The following is a 17,282-nucleotide window of genomic DNA, read 5'->3' as shown; positions in this document are numbered from 1 at the left end:
GTTGCTTTCTTCAGCTTCTGGCGCTCGGCTGGAAGTTTCGTAAAATCATGGGGCTCAGGGACCCCCCTGCCAGATGGGTCCCCTCAGGCACGCTGCTCATACTGCTGGGCTTTGAAGCGGCCCCACTCTCTGAGCCCTCGCGAAGGAGATGCACCTGCTGCTCCGCCCAACGCCTGGCCAGGCAGGAGGCCAGAGGACGCTTCCTCCCAAACCACAGAGGATGTGGAAGGCGCTCCCGTCTGCTGGGGCTACCTTTGGGGGAAGTGGCTGTCACTGTGGTCCTCTGAGTGGTCTGTGGGTTGGGCTCCAGTCACCTGTGGGTCAGGACCCATCAAGGAACTTTCCTTAGAGGGTGGCTTCTTCTTTGCCTCCCCTCCCCCCCGCCCCGGGAGAAGGACATAAACTATGCCTGGTCCAAGAGGCAAAAGGATTGACAAGTCACTAGTGTGAACCAGTTTATTCTAGAGCATTAATTGCCTTACTTCTCAATTTCTCCAGTTTCACTAGAGTTTTGCTACGAAAGCGGATTTTCTCACCTAGTGACAAACCCCATGACAAGACGATGGCTGTCTAGACACATAAAGTGGGGTTTCAGCAATTTGCCTTGTAGTCTCCTGGGCAAGGAGGGGAAAGGTCGGAGAGAATTAGGGTGTTGGGCTCGGCCGGCGGTGCTCGGTCCCTGCACCGAGCGGTCAGTGTGACACGAGAAATGAGCGCTGGTGGTCCTGCCCAGGGAAACCATCCAATGAATGGCTCTGGTCAGGCCGATGAGAAATATCCCAGGTCGTCACCGAGGTGGTCCCTGTGGCATTGAGGGGACTTCCATGCCGTGGGGATTTGAGACAAAGCTCCTGGATTGCGTTTCTGGAGCATTTGCCCTACTGTAGGATAGATGCTTTCTCGTTTGTCTTTATTTTTTGAAAGTTAATATGTTAAGTATTTATTTTAAAATTTTTTCAGCTTTTGGGACCCCTGGGTGGCTCAGCGGTTGAGCATCTGCCTTCAGCCCAGGGCATGACCCCGGGGTCCTGGGATCGAGTCCTGCATTGGGTTCCCCGCAGGGCACCTGCTTCTCCCTCTGCCTGTGTCTCTGCCTTTCTCTGTGTCTCTCATGAAAAAAATAAATAAAATCTTTAAACCAAAAATAAAAACAAAAAATTTTTAGTGTTTTTTTTTTTTTTTTTTTACGTATAAAGGATTCTCTTCCCTGACTTCACACATCTGTCACCTCACATATTTACTTTTCCTGGGGGTTAAGAACTCACATATTTCTCATTTGGACTCGAGCCACAATTCTGAGAGGTGAATGCCGTTAATTCCCATTTTATAGATCGGGAAACAGAGGCACAGAGATTCAAGTTGCCCAAAGACCAGGGAAGAAGGGATGGCTGGGTCCTGTCTTAGGGAAACTCGAGGAATTCCAGTTACGACCTTTGTGGATGAAGAAGGCACGGTGTCTGCACACGCTCTGGGCACAGAAGTGGCATCAAGGACAAAATACCGTCCTTCTCAGCTCAGGTCTGAAGTTCTTATTTGGAAAGCCTTTGGGACTGTTGAAATGGGACATTTGCCCGCAGCTCAGGGAAAGATGACGTAGGCAGTAAATGCGACTACGGGTGGATCACGTGTTCCCATGCGGCCCCGGTTTGAGACGGGCAGAGTGGCTGCAGACACAGATCCGACAGGTGCACAGGCAGATTTCGGGGGCAGCTCCCGGGACCCTGCTTCCTCCCGGGGCGGGGGGGGGGGAGGCGCAGAGCTGGTCTCCCTGAGCCATTGCCTTATTCGTGAGAAATCCTGTCTCTCCAGATCTAGGCAGGAGGGGCAAAGTCCAGTCATCCGTGAACCCAAGGACCGTGCCCTTCCCGGGGCTGACAGAAGCGGGTCGGTGCGAGCAGCCGTGGAAGCGGCGGCCTGCGCTCTCCCTTCTCACTCCCCAACTTGGGCTCCGCCACCTGAGGGCGGGCCGGGGTACCGTGTGGTCTTACAGCTGGTGGGGGGGTGGAGAATTTGAGATGGTGACACCGCAGGGTGAAGATCCTGTTCTTTTTTTTTTTTTTTTAAGATCCTGTTCTAATTTCTAGTAATTCATTGTTCTTTTTCAATTTTTTAAAAAGATTTTATTTATTCACACAGAGAGGCAGAGACACAGGCAGAGGGAGAGGCAGGCTCCCTGCGGGGAGCTTGGTGCAGGACTCGATCCCAGGACTCCGGGATCACGCCCTGGGCTGGAGGCAGACGCTCAACTGCTGAGCCACCCAGGCGTCCCTGTTCCTTTTTAATTTGGTGACTTGGCTCCCAGGTGGGAACAAATCTTACTCATCTTTACCCCCAACGGCCTCCCCTCTCATAATGGTGGAGACGAGTGCTTTTGAGGTGTCCCTTTACAAAGCCAGAAATGCTCATTAAGGTTCATCCTGGGTGAGGCAGGCATTTTTCTCAGCCACTTGCCTCATGATGCAAGAAGCCCTTGTTTCCTGGGTGATCTCACTGCAGTGGGTGGAAGAGCAGCCTGGGAGCGTTCCCGGGTGAAAGGAGGGGCCGCCCGGATGGGCAGAGCAGCAGGGCAGTCGCCGTGCACCTGAACCACGGGGCCCTTACCCAGTGGTTAGAGGCGGAATATAAACCACACACACAGGCAGATCTTTATTAGCATCAAAGAAGCCCTTATAGGGACGTCCGGGTGGCTCAGTGGTTGAGCATCTGCCTTCGGCTCAGGGTGTGATCCCGGGGTCCTGGGATCGAGTCCTGCATCGGGCTCCCTGCATGGAGCCTGCTTCTCCCTCTGCCTGTGCCTCTGCCTCTCATGAATAAATAAATAAAATCTTAAAAAAAAGAGAGACCCTTATATATTGGGTAAAAATAGAAGGCTGCTCCTAGTCACAATAGTAAAAAATATGGAAGGCACCCAAGTGTCTACCCACAATGGAGCATTCTTCAGCCTTAAAAAGAAGGTTCTGGGGCGCCTGGCTGGCTCAGTTGGTAGGACACGCGACTCTTGATCTCGGGGTCGTGGGTATGAGCCCCATGTTGGGTGTAATTACTTTAAAAAAATCTTTATTTTAGAAAGCAAGAGAGCGAGAGAGTGAGAGCGAGCCCGTCTTGCGGTGGGGGTGGAGCGGGTGGGTGGGCGGACACAGGAGGGGCAGAGGGAGGGAGCCAGAATCTTCAGTAAACTCCCTGCTCAGGGCAGAGCCTGACAGTGGGCTTGATCCCATGGCCCTGAGATCGTGACCTGAGCTGAAATCAAGTCAGATTCTTAACTGACTGAGCCACCCAGGTGCCCTGTATCACACCCCGTTTTTGTTTTTTAAAATATTTTATTTATGGGCAGCCCCGGGTGGCTCAGCGGTTTAGCACCGCCTTCAGCTCGGAGTGTGATCCTGGAGACCCGGGATTGAGTCCCACGTCAGGCTCCCTGCATGGAGCCTGCTTCTGCCTCTGCCTGTGTCTCTCATGAATACATAAATATGTATTTTTAAAATTTTATTTATGTATTCATGAGAGAAGGGTAGAGACACAGGCAGAGGGAGAAGCAGGCTCCATGCAGGGAGCCCGACGCGGGACTTGATCCCAGCAGCCCGGTACCTGAGCTGAAGGCAGAGGCTCCACCGCTGAGCCTCCCAGGGGCCCCTCACACCGTGTTTCTGAAGGGAAAGCTTTCTGTATGCCCATGTGTCATGACATCAAGGTCTGGAAGGAACAGAACAGTTAATGGGGGGTGGGAGGAGGGCGTGTGCAACATGGGGTCTGCAGGGCCTCCCACATCTGATCTGATGCACTTTTGCAGTCTGGCTTTTCGGTGAGCGCTGCTGCCTTGGTGGTAAAGCCCAGGCTGCGGCGCCAGGAGTCTGCGCTTGCCTCCCTTGCTGGGAGGGGCCCCTCGAGGTCCGCTGTGGAACTCGAGGTCACAGGGGACCCGGTCCTTGCTGTGCTGGAGGCGCCTAACCTCGCCTCAAGGAGATACAGTGACTTAGCAAGACGCGGCTTCACGTCATGCTAATCCTGAATGTTGGAGGAACCGGGAGGCTGCCTGATGACAAGAGCTAACACTCAGTGAGCTTGCAGGGGAAGGGCCCGGTGCTCCCCCGGCCACGAGTGAGGGGGGCACAGTCACACCCCCCCGACAGAGAGGCTAGGGGGAGAAGGAACCCACCCAAGGGCTCGGTTCGGGAGCCCTGGTGGACTCTTCCTTCTGGCACCTGCACATTTCTCTTCAGCAAGTAAAAGGGACGGGCTTGCTTTTTTGTTAATAAAGTAGAATAGCATTTATTTATTTCTTAAAATGTTTATTATACATGCTGTGCTCATGGAAAATCAAGGCCTCTGAAGGGACTCAAGTTGGATGTAAAGTGTGTCCAGCCGAGCCGGCTACTTCACGCTCAGCGTCACACGGACGCTTTCTTCCCCTTATAGGTGGCCATCATTTTCTTGATTTCAGCAATAGCTTTGCCTGGATTCAGCCCCTTGGGTAAAGAAGAGAATAGAAACCACTGGTAAGTGAACTGAACGAAGAACCCAGGGCCTTGGGCGAACCCCGCAGCGGGAATAGGGTCAAAGTGAGGTGGAGGCAAACGACGTCCTCGGAAAGTCAGGTGCCCGGGCTCAGGGCTCCCCGCGTCCACCTGCAGTGCCCCCGACCCGCCTCTGCCCCAGGTCCATGTGTGCAAAATGCACACACCCCCAGGAGCGGGCAGCTCTTCCTCGGGCCACGGCTGGGGGCTCAACCAGCCAGTGGCCTGCAGACCCTTGCACGTTCCCATGGGCACCCAGGAGCCCTCTCGGGTCCTGGGAGCGACCTTCCCCAGGGGGCCCTCAAGTGTCATTAGCAGTCTGTAGGGTCTGCAGGAAGCGCCCTAATTGAACCCTGGGAGTGCCAACCTCTTACGAGCAGGGAGACAAGTGAAAACCTGGCAAAGTGAGACAAGGACTCGTCCGAGGTTGGAAGAGAGTCCCCGTGTTAGCAGGACGACTCCGACCCTGGCACTGAAGTGTGTGGGAAAGAGGCCGGAGGATAGGTGGTGAAGACCGTGCGCAGGAAAGGGAGGACTGGGTGAGGGTAAGCGGCCCTACCCTTCAAGGGTCCTGAGTTTGTGTGCAAACCTCCTGTCAGCAGGCGTGCAGAGACTAAGTAAACAGGGGTTGGCATTTTCTGCAACTGTTTCACTGGTGCCAAGCGCCTGGCTCTGCTCGAGATCAGGCCGGCTCAGCCATCTGGCCCTGCACCCCCCGCCCACACCCGACTCCCCAGGGCCTGTGCTCTGTGGTCGGCCCTGCCTCCCATCCTGGGCCATGCGCTATGCTGTGTGGCCTGCAGTCCCCACAGGAGGGCCACCACGGCCTCCTGCCCGCCACCGCGTGCTCCAGGGAACTAGCCTGCCTTTTCAGGCCAAGGTGTTGTCCTGGGAAGCCTCAAAACAGGAGACCCACGGCCACTGTGGAACACCGTGACCTTGATGCTCAGGTCATGTGGGTTTCCTCTACGCCATCCACTTTCCCTCACTCCAGGTGCCGTCTAGACTTGCGGCTGCCTCGTCCCATCCAGCTGAGAAAGTTTTGTCCATTCAACCCTACTGCCAAAAAAGGCACTTCCATAGTGGAAAAAAACAGGTGTGGGAAGAAAGAAAAAAAGAAAAAAAAATTTTCAGAGAGAGAGAAAGGGAGAGAGGACCCTCTTCAAAGACTGATCTGGGGAAGCCTGGGTGGTTTGGTGGTTTAGAAACTGCCTTCGGCCCAGAGCGTGATCCTGGGCTCCTGGGATCGAGTCCCACGTTGGGCTCCCTGCACGGAGCCTGCTTCTCCCTCTGCCTGTGTCTCTGCCCCTCTCTCTCTCTGTGTCTCTCATGAATAAATAAATAAAATCTTAAAAAAAAAAAGACTAATCTGGAATAGTCTCCAAAATAAATTAAGGGGAAAAGGCAGTGGGAGACAGAACAGGATGCGTGTGCATCAATGTGCAGCGTGAAGCCTCTGGAAGAGCACCCAAGAGGCCAGGGATACCAGCTGCATGGGAGGCGGCAGGAGACGGGGTCGGTGTCGGGCCGCTGCGGCACCCTCTCTCTGACGCTGCACCCGCACCTCTGCCTGTGCCCCGTTTACCGCAGGACTTAGCGGGTCTGTGCCCACCGGCACAGCTCACTGGGGGCAGCGGGGTCCCTGTCCCATCCAGACAGCGTCCTCGGCAAGTCACTGCCCCCAGCCCCTTCCTGCCCAGGGCTCAGCTCCAGCTCCCCTTCCCGCCCCACAGCGGGGCCTCACCACTCCCACAGGTCCCTGAGCACCCCCGAAGCCCATGTGGAGTTTCCGAGAAACACAGGGGCCCGGTGCCCCTGGAGCCGCCGGCCCACAGCCCCACAGGCTCGGCCACTTGGGCTTATTCACTCCCTGTGCTGTGGTGAGCACATCGGTGCCTAACCTGCCCACAAGTTAGAGGCCTGGGGGCCCCCGCCAGGCCCCACTGCTGACACCAGGAGAAGCGCCATGGTAGAGACGGGGCCCCTGGGAACACGGGCATCCAGGCCGAAGAGCAGGGGGTTAGCAGTCTGGGTTTCCTGTGTAAGGTCAGCCGCGTGCCCCCCACCCCCCTTCTTCAGACTGCCAGCTGGTCACCCTCGTTGTCCACCTCCTGCCTGCTTGCTCGCCACACCTTGCAGCGAAGCCCTCTGCCCAGTCTCTGCTCAGGTGGCAGCCAGTCCCAGCAGTTCGTCCACCTGGGATGCAGGCTGCCACGGACGTGCTGAGAGAAGACAGGCAGCTGGCTGCAGGCAGGTCAGGGTGAGCCCGGGAAGCGGGAGAGGGCGTGGAAGCGGGGTGAGCAGGAGCCCGGAGACGAGGGAAAACACGGAGAGGGACCTGGGGCTGTGCCACCTTTCCTCCTGTAGTTCCTACCGAGTCACGGTGAGCTCGGGTTCCTGCTCGGGGACTCCCTTGGGCCCGCGTGCGCCCTACAAGTAAACCTTCCTCCGGGGCCTGAGCATGTCTGTTCCTTGCATTAGGTGCCAGCCGGAGCCCAGGCTCGCGTCAAGGGGACAGGTACTCTGGTGCCTCTCCACCTCTGACACGTGAGCTCGGGGGAGGGAGGCAGGGCTGGGGGCCACCAGCGCCGCGTACCTTGGGGCAGGTCCTTGTGCAGTTCATGATGGTGTGGCAGCGGTACAGAGAGAACGGGTCCTGCAGCTTGGCCAGGCGCTCCTCAGTGAAGTCGTCTCTGGAGTCGATCATCCAGCGGTAGGCCTGCAGAACAGGGGCGGGGGGTGCTGATGAGCTGCACTGGCAACCCAACGGTCAGCTCAAAGCCCCAGGGGAGCAGAAGGGAGCCCCTCAGCTTAGGGGCCTTGTCTCTGCTCTTTAGTTCTTGCCATCTTCCAAGGAAAGGTCCCTCCTTTGTAATTCCTCTCCATCAACGCCCCCCACCCCAAAGCGAACCACACCTGGTACCCTGGTGCTTAATGACGGGTGACTAGGCATCGCTTCATTATTTCAAGGTGCTCACTGGCTTCCTGCCCAGATTGAGTAGGGAAGGCAGGGCCCGTAAGACATGACTCTGTCTTCACAGATGACTTAAGAGATCTGTCCAGAGATAATATTTGTTCCACTGATGGACTCATAATTGGTCAGTCCACCCCAAAGGCAGCTAACTGCCTGCCCGTGGGCAGCTCCATTCACCAACTCAGCGTGGGTACAGGTGCCAACTGTGAAGGGGTGTCATTACCAATCCTTTATGTAGATGAGAATCAATATTGCTAAATGGTCACACAGCACATAACTTCCCTTTTTTGGGAAAATGAGAAATGAGAACTTGTTTTTTTGGAGTTGAGAATCTTGTGAAAAGCACTGACCACAAACTTAAAAAGCACAGCTTTCTGGGAACAAAGGCAGTTTCTTTGCAGGGAACTACACATGTGGTGATGTGCCTGAGAGGCAGTGCTGCCTTCTCGCCAACTAACCCCTAAAGTCGGGACTCCAGGCTTTCATTAGCCTGGAAACAAGTACCAGCCTGAGCTGGGAAGCTTCCCCTCAATGAAATTTCTATTCCCTGCTTGCACTTCAAAAATCCCCATGTGAGGGAGATGGGGGGGCCACCTGACAGCTGTGGTCTGGGGAAAGTGGCAAGAGCCAGCAGCATAGGGGATAGGTTTAAACACCTGCAAGGCCAGTTTTGCCAAAATGCGTGCCACCACCCCTCGGGGTGACCCTCACCACACAGAAGTGAGGTACTTTGCAGATGAAGATTTGCTAAAAGCCAAGCGAGGACAATGTAGCCACCTGCCCTGTGACAGGCGCCTGCTGGGACCCTGGCTCCAACAATACGCTGTCCTCTTAGACTTCTGGATGTCTCAGTTTTGTTTTAAAGATTTATTTATTTACTTGAGAAGGAGAGAAAGAGAGAGAGAGGGAAAACAAGGAGTGGAGGGAGAGGAGAGAAGCAGACTCCACGTTGAGCAGGGAGCCTGACATAGGCCTCGATCTCACAACTCGGAGATCATGACTTGAGCCAAAACTAAATCGGATGCTCAACGGACTAAGCCAAGCAGGCGTCCCTGGATGCCTGTTTTAAGTTCTCTTAGAGCAGCAAAGGAGCACCTTACCTGCATGAGAACCGCAGGCCCCAGGTATTTGTCTCCATTCCACCAGTAGCTAGGGCAGCTGGTGCTGCAGCAAGCACACAGGATACACTCGTACAGCCCGTCCTGTGTGGAGGGGAAGGGCAGTCAGGAGCACATGATGGAAGAGACTGGCATGTGTTCCGCTGGCTGAACGCGAGGTCCAGGATCTGTGCGTGAACAGAGCGCCTACTTGCGTGTGAGTTTTCTTGGCAAAATCTTAGGGGTGGCTTGCAAAGATTTATCAGACTCATAAAAAAGATCTTGGTGTTGAAATGTACGTGTTTGTCGGGTTAGAACCCAGAGTTCTTAAGTCCAAGCACAAAGTACTTATCTTCTAATAAACAATAACCTCTCAGTTATCTAAAAACAAAACCAAAAACCCATTAAAAACCCAACCAACCCACCCAAACACTTCACCGCTTAGAATGTACTCTAGGAAAATGAGGAAGGACTTGTGTGCTGGGGCATCCAGGAGTCTACAAAAGCCACTGCCCTCCCATGTGGAATTTAAGAAAACGACAGATGAACAAATGGTGGGGAGAGGAAAGTAAACCGTAAGAGATTCTTTTTTTTTTTTTTTTTTTTTAGAGATTCTTAACGATAGAGAACGAACTGAGGGTTGATGGAGGGAGGTGGGTGGAAGATGGGCTAGATGGGTGATGGGTTATCAAGGAGAGTACTTGTGATGAGCACTGGGTGTTGTATGTAAGTGATGCATCATGAACTCTACTCCAGAAGCCAATATTGCACCATATATCAACTACCTAGAATTTAGATAAAAATTTGGGGGGAAAAAAAAAAAAAGCCTCTGCCCTGGTGCTGAGGAAAGACCAGGCCGGCAATGGGGATACCATCCTCAATGAGCCCCGTGAGCTCAACTCACTTCTCATCATTTGATCACAACAATCCTGTGGCATGAGGACTACTAGAGTCTAGAGAGGTTAGGTCACTGGTCCAGGGTCGCACAGGCAAGCAGCAGGGCTGGGACAGGACCCCAGGCAGTCCGACTCTAGAATGCCTGCTCTTTATCTTTTTATTTTTTTAAATTTTTTTTTAAATTTATGATAGTCACACAGAGATAGAGAGAGAGGCAGAGACATAGGCAGAGGGAGAAGCAGGCTCCATGCACCGGGAGCCTGACGTGGGATTCGATCCCAGGTCTCCAGGATCGTGCCCTGGGCCAAAGGCAGGCGCTAAACCACTGCGCCACCCAGGGATCCCTGGAATGCCTGCTCTTTAAACCTGGCACGCTGACTCAATCTGTCCACCCAGTTCTAACAAACTGGACCTCCTGATTTCGCAAAAAACAGAAATTGATTAAAAGCAGCAAGACAGAAGGGCACACTGACATCTGAAGTGACAGCTTATTGTAACAGATGACACACAGTTGATGGTCATGATTGTAACTGTGAGTCTTCAACAAAATCTATGTTCTGTTCAGAGAGCAGGCAGGAACGCAAACTGCCCCACTGATCTAGAAAGCATAGGGGACAGGCTCAAGAGCCTTCGTGATGGTCACATTCTTCAGCTCACTTACAGAAAAACCTGTAATAAGAAAAGAAACTCCAAATTTTGGCTAGAACTTGAAAGATCAAGATGTTTATCTAGCCTTCTTTGTAACAGGGAGCGACACTGTCCAACAGTAGTGGAATGGTTAAATAATATACAGTGCATTCAACTGAAGTAGCAGAGAACAAAGTCTAAGCGAATGCTTACGAAGAATTCTCAAGAACGCAGGAAAATGCTTACAATAACCTAAGTGAAGAAGGCAGGACACAAAAGCATATTTGCATTCTGATCCCAGCTACATACAAATGTAGCAGATAAAAGAAAAGCAAAAGTAGCTGACAACAGACATTATCCTTGGGTGCTGCAATAGCACAGATTACTTAAAAAGAGTTATCTGGATTTTCCAATTACCCACAGTGAGCATTAAGGCTTTTAAAATTGTGAGAAAACGTTATGTTCAGCATATTAACTTAAGGAAGTGAAAAATGCTTAACAAATTTTTGGTATTTGAGTAATCCTTGAACTTCCAGAATACACACTCAGGGTAATCAGTCATGCTCTAGGAGTAGGGCATCCAGGAGGCTTGCCTACGGAGGAATGCGGGAGGGCCAGTTGGCCCGGAGAGACCAGTTCCAACCCAGCCCGGTGGCCCTGGGCAGTCAGACTCCCTGCGAGTGAGGAATGCAGGGCGAGCCTTGTGCCAGAACAACAAACTCCTCCTGACACGGGAGAAAGCTGTCTGCACTGCCTTTACACCACTCTACGATGAGCACTGGGCACTCACGTGAAGACTCTCCTCTTACATCTCTGCCTCTCTCTGTGTGTCTCTCATGAATAAATAAAATCTTAAAAAAAAAAAAAAAAAAAGTTTTACAGGGAAGAGGAGGGGGCCTAAATATTCCCCAAGACTTCTAAAAGGTAAAGTGTGTTTACTCATCCACATGCCTAACATGTACTGATAAATAACCCGTGCTGTGGCCTCGGGGTCCAGAAAGGACTAAGATCCCGTCGCTGCCGCTGCCCCTGAGGGGCGCCCGGCCTGCTAGCATGGTGGTGAGTCAGTGATGCTCCTTGGACAAGTGCTGTACTGGAGGAACGCGTGATGCGCTGACCGTGACATGGCACATGTCCTTGGTCCTGTGCAGATTGTTGTTGGGACCCATCTCTATTGGGTCCCCTTCCCACCTCTTCCTCTCCACAAGGACACAGAGTGTGCGGGGAGTACGAGTGCAGATCAGAGGCTTCTTGGAGGGAACAGCGCCAGAGCAGGAGACTGAGAACTTGAGAACGACTCCTTCACCGGAAGACTTCAGAGCCCGGACACTGGGATGTCAAGAGAGTGACAGGGCCGTCACCGTCCCACCCGGCAACCCCTGGGACACTGGGTGTTACGAAAAAACAGCAAGGTTCTGGTCCTGGTTTTGCCATGAACTGTTTTGCTATGAAACAGGGAGATGGAAGCTCCAGCGCCCATGGCCAGCATGTCTTTGATGTGCCCACTGTTGAAGAGCCACTCTAATGGAGCTGCCAACTTGGCAAGACCTGATCTTTTGCATACAAGTTTCTCTTGAAACAAACAAACATCCTGCAACATGGTAATCATGTGCCCTTCTAGGCGGGGCAGACATGCTCTGGATCCTTGACCCCTTGAGGGCCCCTTATGGGTTCATACTACCCCCTGGTCCTGAGAGGACAGCTGTCCAGCCCTTGGACAGATGCTCTTGTGGTTCCTTTCCAGCATACACTCCATTAATGGTCGGCATTGTCCCATGCAGCTACTCCCCCACCCCATCCCCCCCCAAGCCACACTTCTCCCAAGCATCTTTGCACAGAATTCCTCAAAGCAAGACAGTAAAAGGGGACTAATGACCAGTTTCTCACGATCTTCTATGGACTGCAGATACTGCTGCTTGCCCTCTTGGGATTCATCCTTCTTCTTCAAATAAGGTTCAATGGATTTATACTGAGCATAGAAGTTGCTCAAGTCCTGAGTAAGGGGAAGAAGAAGAAAAGAAGGGTCAGATTCTACTATCACTCCCTAGCATTCTCAGTCACCCCATTTCTTGGATGCTGCCCACTTCCCCATCGCACAGCAGCAGAAGTTGGACTCTCTTTGGCGTGGATCCGTGCAAGTGACAGAAGGAGAAATGGTCAGTGTTCATTGTGGCTGGGAAATCTCTCCTCTACCCACTCCTGAGGCCTGGTCCATGAAGGCGCTCACGAGTGGGGAGGCAGACACTGTGGAAGTACAGTGTGGAAGTACACTGTGTAACAATTGTTGCCTTCCCCACTGCTATTTTCCACATGAATTCTTTGTAGTTATGGCCAAATTTTTGATTCTGGGACTGTTCCAACTCTAAAGTCCCTGTTAGTCCCAAACAATCCTCTCCAATGAGGGGCTGGAGAATCTTCCAGGTGTGTTTATCTTCCACCATTCAAATTCCTCAATTAAACTCAGGAAAAAAAGCCTGCCCTAAAGAATGATAACACATCTTTCCCTCACACACACCTCTTCCCTTCTCCCTGAAAATAAAAAAAGGTGGGGTGGGGAAGAGTCAGGAGAGAGAGAGGGGATGGGAGAGAGAGGGGGCAGGGGAGGGATGGGAGGGGAGGCAGAAACTCACAGGAACCAGATCCTTTATCACATACATATGCGGCAGAGGGTAGATTTTGGAGACTTTGCTGAGGTTGGTGTCGATCCGGCGGGTGCAAGCCAGAGTGTTGCCTCCGTTGATGTTCATGGCACAGGAGCCACAGATGCCTGAGACAGAGAAGGCATTCAACGCTTCTGTACCCAGGCTCGGGAAGTCCAGCTTCAGACTCATTTTCTGGAATGTCATTCCCTCATTCCCCTACCATCATGAGCAGCACTGACATGGAGTACACCCGTGGCAGAGGTGCCCCACTGCTGTCTTCCTGCCTGGGATGGAGATCTAATGACCAGTTCCAAAAAGCCATGAGGCAACCCTGAGGCTGGAATCTGCACACTACAGACGGCACTGGAAGACAGAAAGGGCCTGGGGCATTGTTGGCATCACAGAGTTGCCACGCCAATCCCTAGCTCCATGCTTCATGCATTTTCAGAAAAAGAAAAAAAAGAAGAAAAAAAAAAAAAAAAAAAAAAAAGGCAGCCCTGCCTGTTATTTGAACTCAAACTACTCAAACTCTGACAGACAGAACCCAAAAAGCAAATCAACAGTCTTGGCCATCTTCTGGCTGAGGCCTCGATATGGATTATCCACATATGACTCTTACTCTATAGTCTCCATCAAAACTAGCAGCACAGTGGGGGCCATGAAACCCACATAAACTGCCCGAGCACTGTCTTTCTAGGGAGAAGAATGAACTAATGTGAAAGCAAAGCAAAGCTAACCAAGCAAAAGTTAGGTGCTGACCAAGGACCCTGAAGATGACACTTTTCTTTGCCCGGGCTCATTTGCTGTGTATGGAAATTTCCTAGATATTTTAGAGTTTAAAGAGGAATATGCAATCTGAACCCATTTCTCTGAAGCTGTTTTCTTGAAGATCATCAGACCAGAGAAATGTGATTAGTTGTGAAACCTGTACTGGGTTATCACTTTGGTAAGACCGCGTTCTCTTCTCCTGCTAATCTTAGTAAGTGTGTAAGACAACACAGAGACCTGTTTTTAGCAAATACCGCGAAGTTCCCCAGGAGACTGAATGCTATCCATATATTTGTGTGTGCCTGGCATCCAACCAGAAGTATGCTTTTATAAGAAATGGTATGCAATTTAAAAAATAAATCCAATGAATCTTCTCTGAAAAAGGCTCCCCAGGAAATTCTCTTAAAAAACGATAAGGGAAGAGAAAGGAGTGGCAATTAGTATCACTCTGCCTCATACTTTTTAGTCCAGATGGGCCACATCATATGTTCTTGGCTCTGACAAAGTCTTACGGAGAAAGGTTACTGAAAAGCATCTATATTTCCTAGGTTGCCAGGATTTACGTGGGGAAAGTTGGTATTTAATTACCACAGAGCGTTCCCTGAACAGCAGGACTCAGCCAAACTACTATAATATCTGTCAGCATTTGGTACACTAAATCCCATCCTGTATGATTAGCTGAATCAAAGCAGATGTCTTAGAAGGAAGGCTGGAATACTTGACATGTACCGAACAAAGACAAAAAGCAATGGGCCAATATCCATAGTGACTTTTCCTTTTATGGAAGGTCATTTTAGGAAGAAGCTTCAATCACTGGTTGGGGTCCAACCTACTCTCTGTTTTGGTTTTATCCCAGGTTTTCTGAGCCTGGCCAGCAGAGCATACCGCCTGAGTGCGGTTCTGGAATCTGACAACCCTGGCTGATGCCTGGCTCCCCAACTACCTATGTGTTTTTTTGGAAGTCCCTTAACCTCCCTGGGCCTAAGGTCCACTGACTGTGCTCTACGGCCGTCAGGACCAGTCAGCCCTTGTGATAATCCTCTGTGATTTTTTTCCCATGTCTGAGGACTGCTAAATGATTATCTAGGAGTTTTCTTTTTCTTTTTTTTTTAAGATTTTATTTATTTATTCATGAGAAACACACAGAAAGAGAGAGAGAGAGAGGGGAAGAGATATAGGCAGAGGGAGAAGCAGGCTCTAGGCAGGGAGCCGGACGTGGGACTCGATCCCAGGTCTCCAGGATCATGCCCTGGGCTGAAGGCAGCACTAAACCACTGCTCCACTGGGCTGCCCTATTTATGAGTTTTCTTAGTATCAACTCACTTTATTTAAATTTATATTAAAAAACTGTATCACTGTTAGACTTTCATTAGTAATTATATTTTTCTAGCATAACAGCTCTTACTGTGGGGAGACTGTTCCTGCCTAGAACATTCCTACTGAGCAGATACTTTATATACGTGTACACTCGTAATGCTGGGAGCTGGCAGCGGCACACCTGTGCCCCCTTGCTGGACAAGGGTTAATGTGCACAAGCACTGACTAGAAACTCCACTGCTGTCCCCAGTGAATGAGCTCAGCAGTGGTGCAGAGATGGGCTGCGTCCTGCTAGCAGATGGGAGTTAATGCCTGAGGGGTGGGCAGCTCACGCCAGATGCAGGAACCAGGCTACATATGATTCCCGATGGGAAGAAAACTCAGAAATGTACAGAACCTGTACTACACTTGGGAGTTTTAGGCGCATTTACCCAAGGAAAGGAAGTGCAACACCTGGTCTCCTGGCAGACCGCCAGCTCAGCTGTGGCAGGCAGGCCGGCCGCGGAACCAGAGCCTAAGTGTCTAAAGTTTAACAAGGAAGGAAATGCTTACCTTCTCTGCATGATCTTCGGAAGGTCAAGGTAGAGTCAATTTCATTCTTAATCTTGATTAAAGCATCCAACACCATAGGACCACATCTGACCAAAAACAACAAAACACTCCGGTCATATTGACGGGATGTTCAATCTTCCTGCCCTTTGTTGTAATAAGACCTGAGACATCTGCATATGTCAGCTGCTCTTCTAACCCATTTGGCTTTCTCAGGGCACACTCAGAATTTTTTTCTGTACTTCTGTTTTTATGTTATCCTTACACATTCTAAGCACTGCGGAGTCACACTGCATATACATTTCTAGGAAAAGGAAAGCTACAGGGGTAGAGACAGTCCCCCACTCCTAAGCGCTGTGAGTGTCCATGTGCGTGGGTGCAGCAGGTGGGAGGAAGGGCAGTAGCACTGGCTTGGAAGCTGGAGCGCAGGCCTGGTGGCAGGGAGCCTGGTCTGAGTCCTGGCTTGGACGCTTCCTAGGTTCTTGGCAAACCCCGGCTTCAGCTCCTCACCCACAAAGCAGAGAGCAGTACCTACATCTCATGGGACTACTGCAGGTGAATTAACACACGGGAAGATGAAGGGGGAGTGTCTGCCACATATTTAGTTTAACCATGATCATCATCATGCAGAGTGCAGCTCTATGGACTCGTTCGCTCTCTGAGCCTCTTTCTTGACCTATAAAATGGAACTAATATTTATGTCACAGGATTATTACAAAGATGAAATAAAACTGCGATTTTCATGGCATCTGGTACACAGACAAGCACTCAACAAACCTATTTCTTGGCTGCTGCTCTGGGCCTCTCAGTACTTTTCTATGCATGGCATTTAGAAACATATCTCCCCCCACAAAAAAAAACATATCCCCCTCCCCAAATATCCTTTAGCATTATCTAGGTTTTTTTTCTAGCTTTACTGAGATATAATTGACAATGTGCAAATTTAAGGTGTACAGCACGAAAGTGTGGCACAGAATCTGGAGTGTTTATGTTGTGAAATGATCATCACGAGATTAGTTAACACACCGCGTTATCTGTACTTCTATCAGCAATGTACAAATACCTCTCAGCCCTATCTCTGCTAACACTGGGAGCCGAGACCTTTAAAAACCTCTCCTAGTTTGAGAAGGGAGAACTACTACCATTGTCAGTGTTTTATCTGAGATCTCTGAAAATCGAGGTGGCTGAATATTTGTCATCAAGTCAGTGATTTTTCTTCACTCATGGTTTATTCAAAATCTGCTCTGTGCCAGGTCCCATTCTGGGTGCTGGAGGCGCACCAGAGAGCAGATGAACATCCACACCTGCGTGGCCTGTTCCTTCTAGTTGACTACTGCTAGAGACAGTCCATCCATGGTCTTTGCCTCTTTGTTTGAGATCTTGGGAATGTTTTTTTTTGGGGGGGGGAATGTTTTTTAAAGCGCATTTTTTAAAAGCTGTGAACCTTTCACCTTCTCACTCTCAATATTCCTGGTCACCAAACATGTACTTTCAACACCAGCTAGGTGTCCTACATTGTAACCCAATCTGACACCATGGACCCAGAGACAGCACCACATGCCACAGGTCCCACTGACTGCCACACCCTCCTCAGGCTGCAAGTTTGGGTTGTCACCTGTGCTCTTAGATGACTGGCTATAAATCACATTCTCATAATCCCCTTCTTAGGTTTGGTAATTGCTAGAGTGGCTCACAGAATTCAGAGAAATAGTTAACTTACTAGACTGTAAGTTACTAAATCTACTGATTTAGTAGAACAGGCAAATGGAAGAGATGCACAGGGCAAGGGAAGGGGGAACAGGGCCATGTCTTCTCACTGCACCTCCAGGGGTTCACCCACCCAAGCTCTCTGAACCCCACACATTCCAGGGATTTTATGGAGTCTTCAGTGTGTAGG

At 50.9% G+C, this 17,282-nt stretch overlaps 1 protein-coding gene across 2 annotated transcripts in view; it reads right to left on the bottom strand.

The window, feature by feature from the left end:
* Nucleotides 1-4,268: 4,268 nt before the first annotated feature.
* The window catches only part of SDHB (succinate dehydrogenase complex iron sulfur subunit B), a 32,052-nt gene continuing 19,038 nt past the window's right edge, over nucleotides 4,269-17,282 (bottom strand). Inside the window, exons 3-8 of one of the 2 annotated variants that reach the window (XM_025447401.3) lie at nucleotides 15,389-15,474; nucleotides 12,740-12,876; nucleotides 11,986-12,102; nucleotides 8,589-8,690; nucleotides 7,111-7,233; nucleotides 4,269-4,466 (exon numbers count right to left, since the gene is read on the bottom strand). In XM_025447401.3, the coding sequence (XP_025303186.1) occupies nucleotides 4,389-4,466; nucleotides 7,111-7,233; nucleotides 8,589-8,690; nucleotides 11,986-12,102; nucleotides 12,740-12,876; nucleotides 15,389-15,474 (643 nt within the window). In that variant the 3' untranslated portion in view covers nucleotides 4,269-4,388. The remainder of the gene's footprint in view (nucleotides 4,467-7,110; nucleotides 7,234-8,588; nucleotides 8,691-11,985; nucleotides 12,103-12,739; nucleotides 12,877-15,388; nucleotides 15,475-17,282) is intronic. The other variant, XM_049106764.1, reaches the window with a different exon arrangement.

The sequence above is a fragment of the Canis lupus genome, chromosome 2 (assembly GCF_003254725.2).
Source record: "Canis lupus dingo isolate Sandy chromosome 2, ASM325472v2, whole genome shotgun sequence".
Taxonomy (NCBI): Eukaryota; Metazoa; Chordata; class Mammalia; order Carnivora; family Canidae; genus Canis; species Canis lupus.
This window is presented reverse-complemented; position numbering and strand designations above follow the sequence as displayed.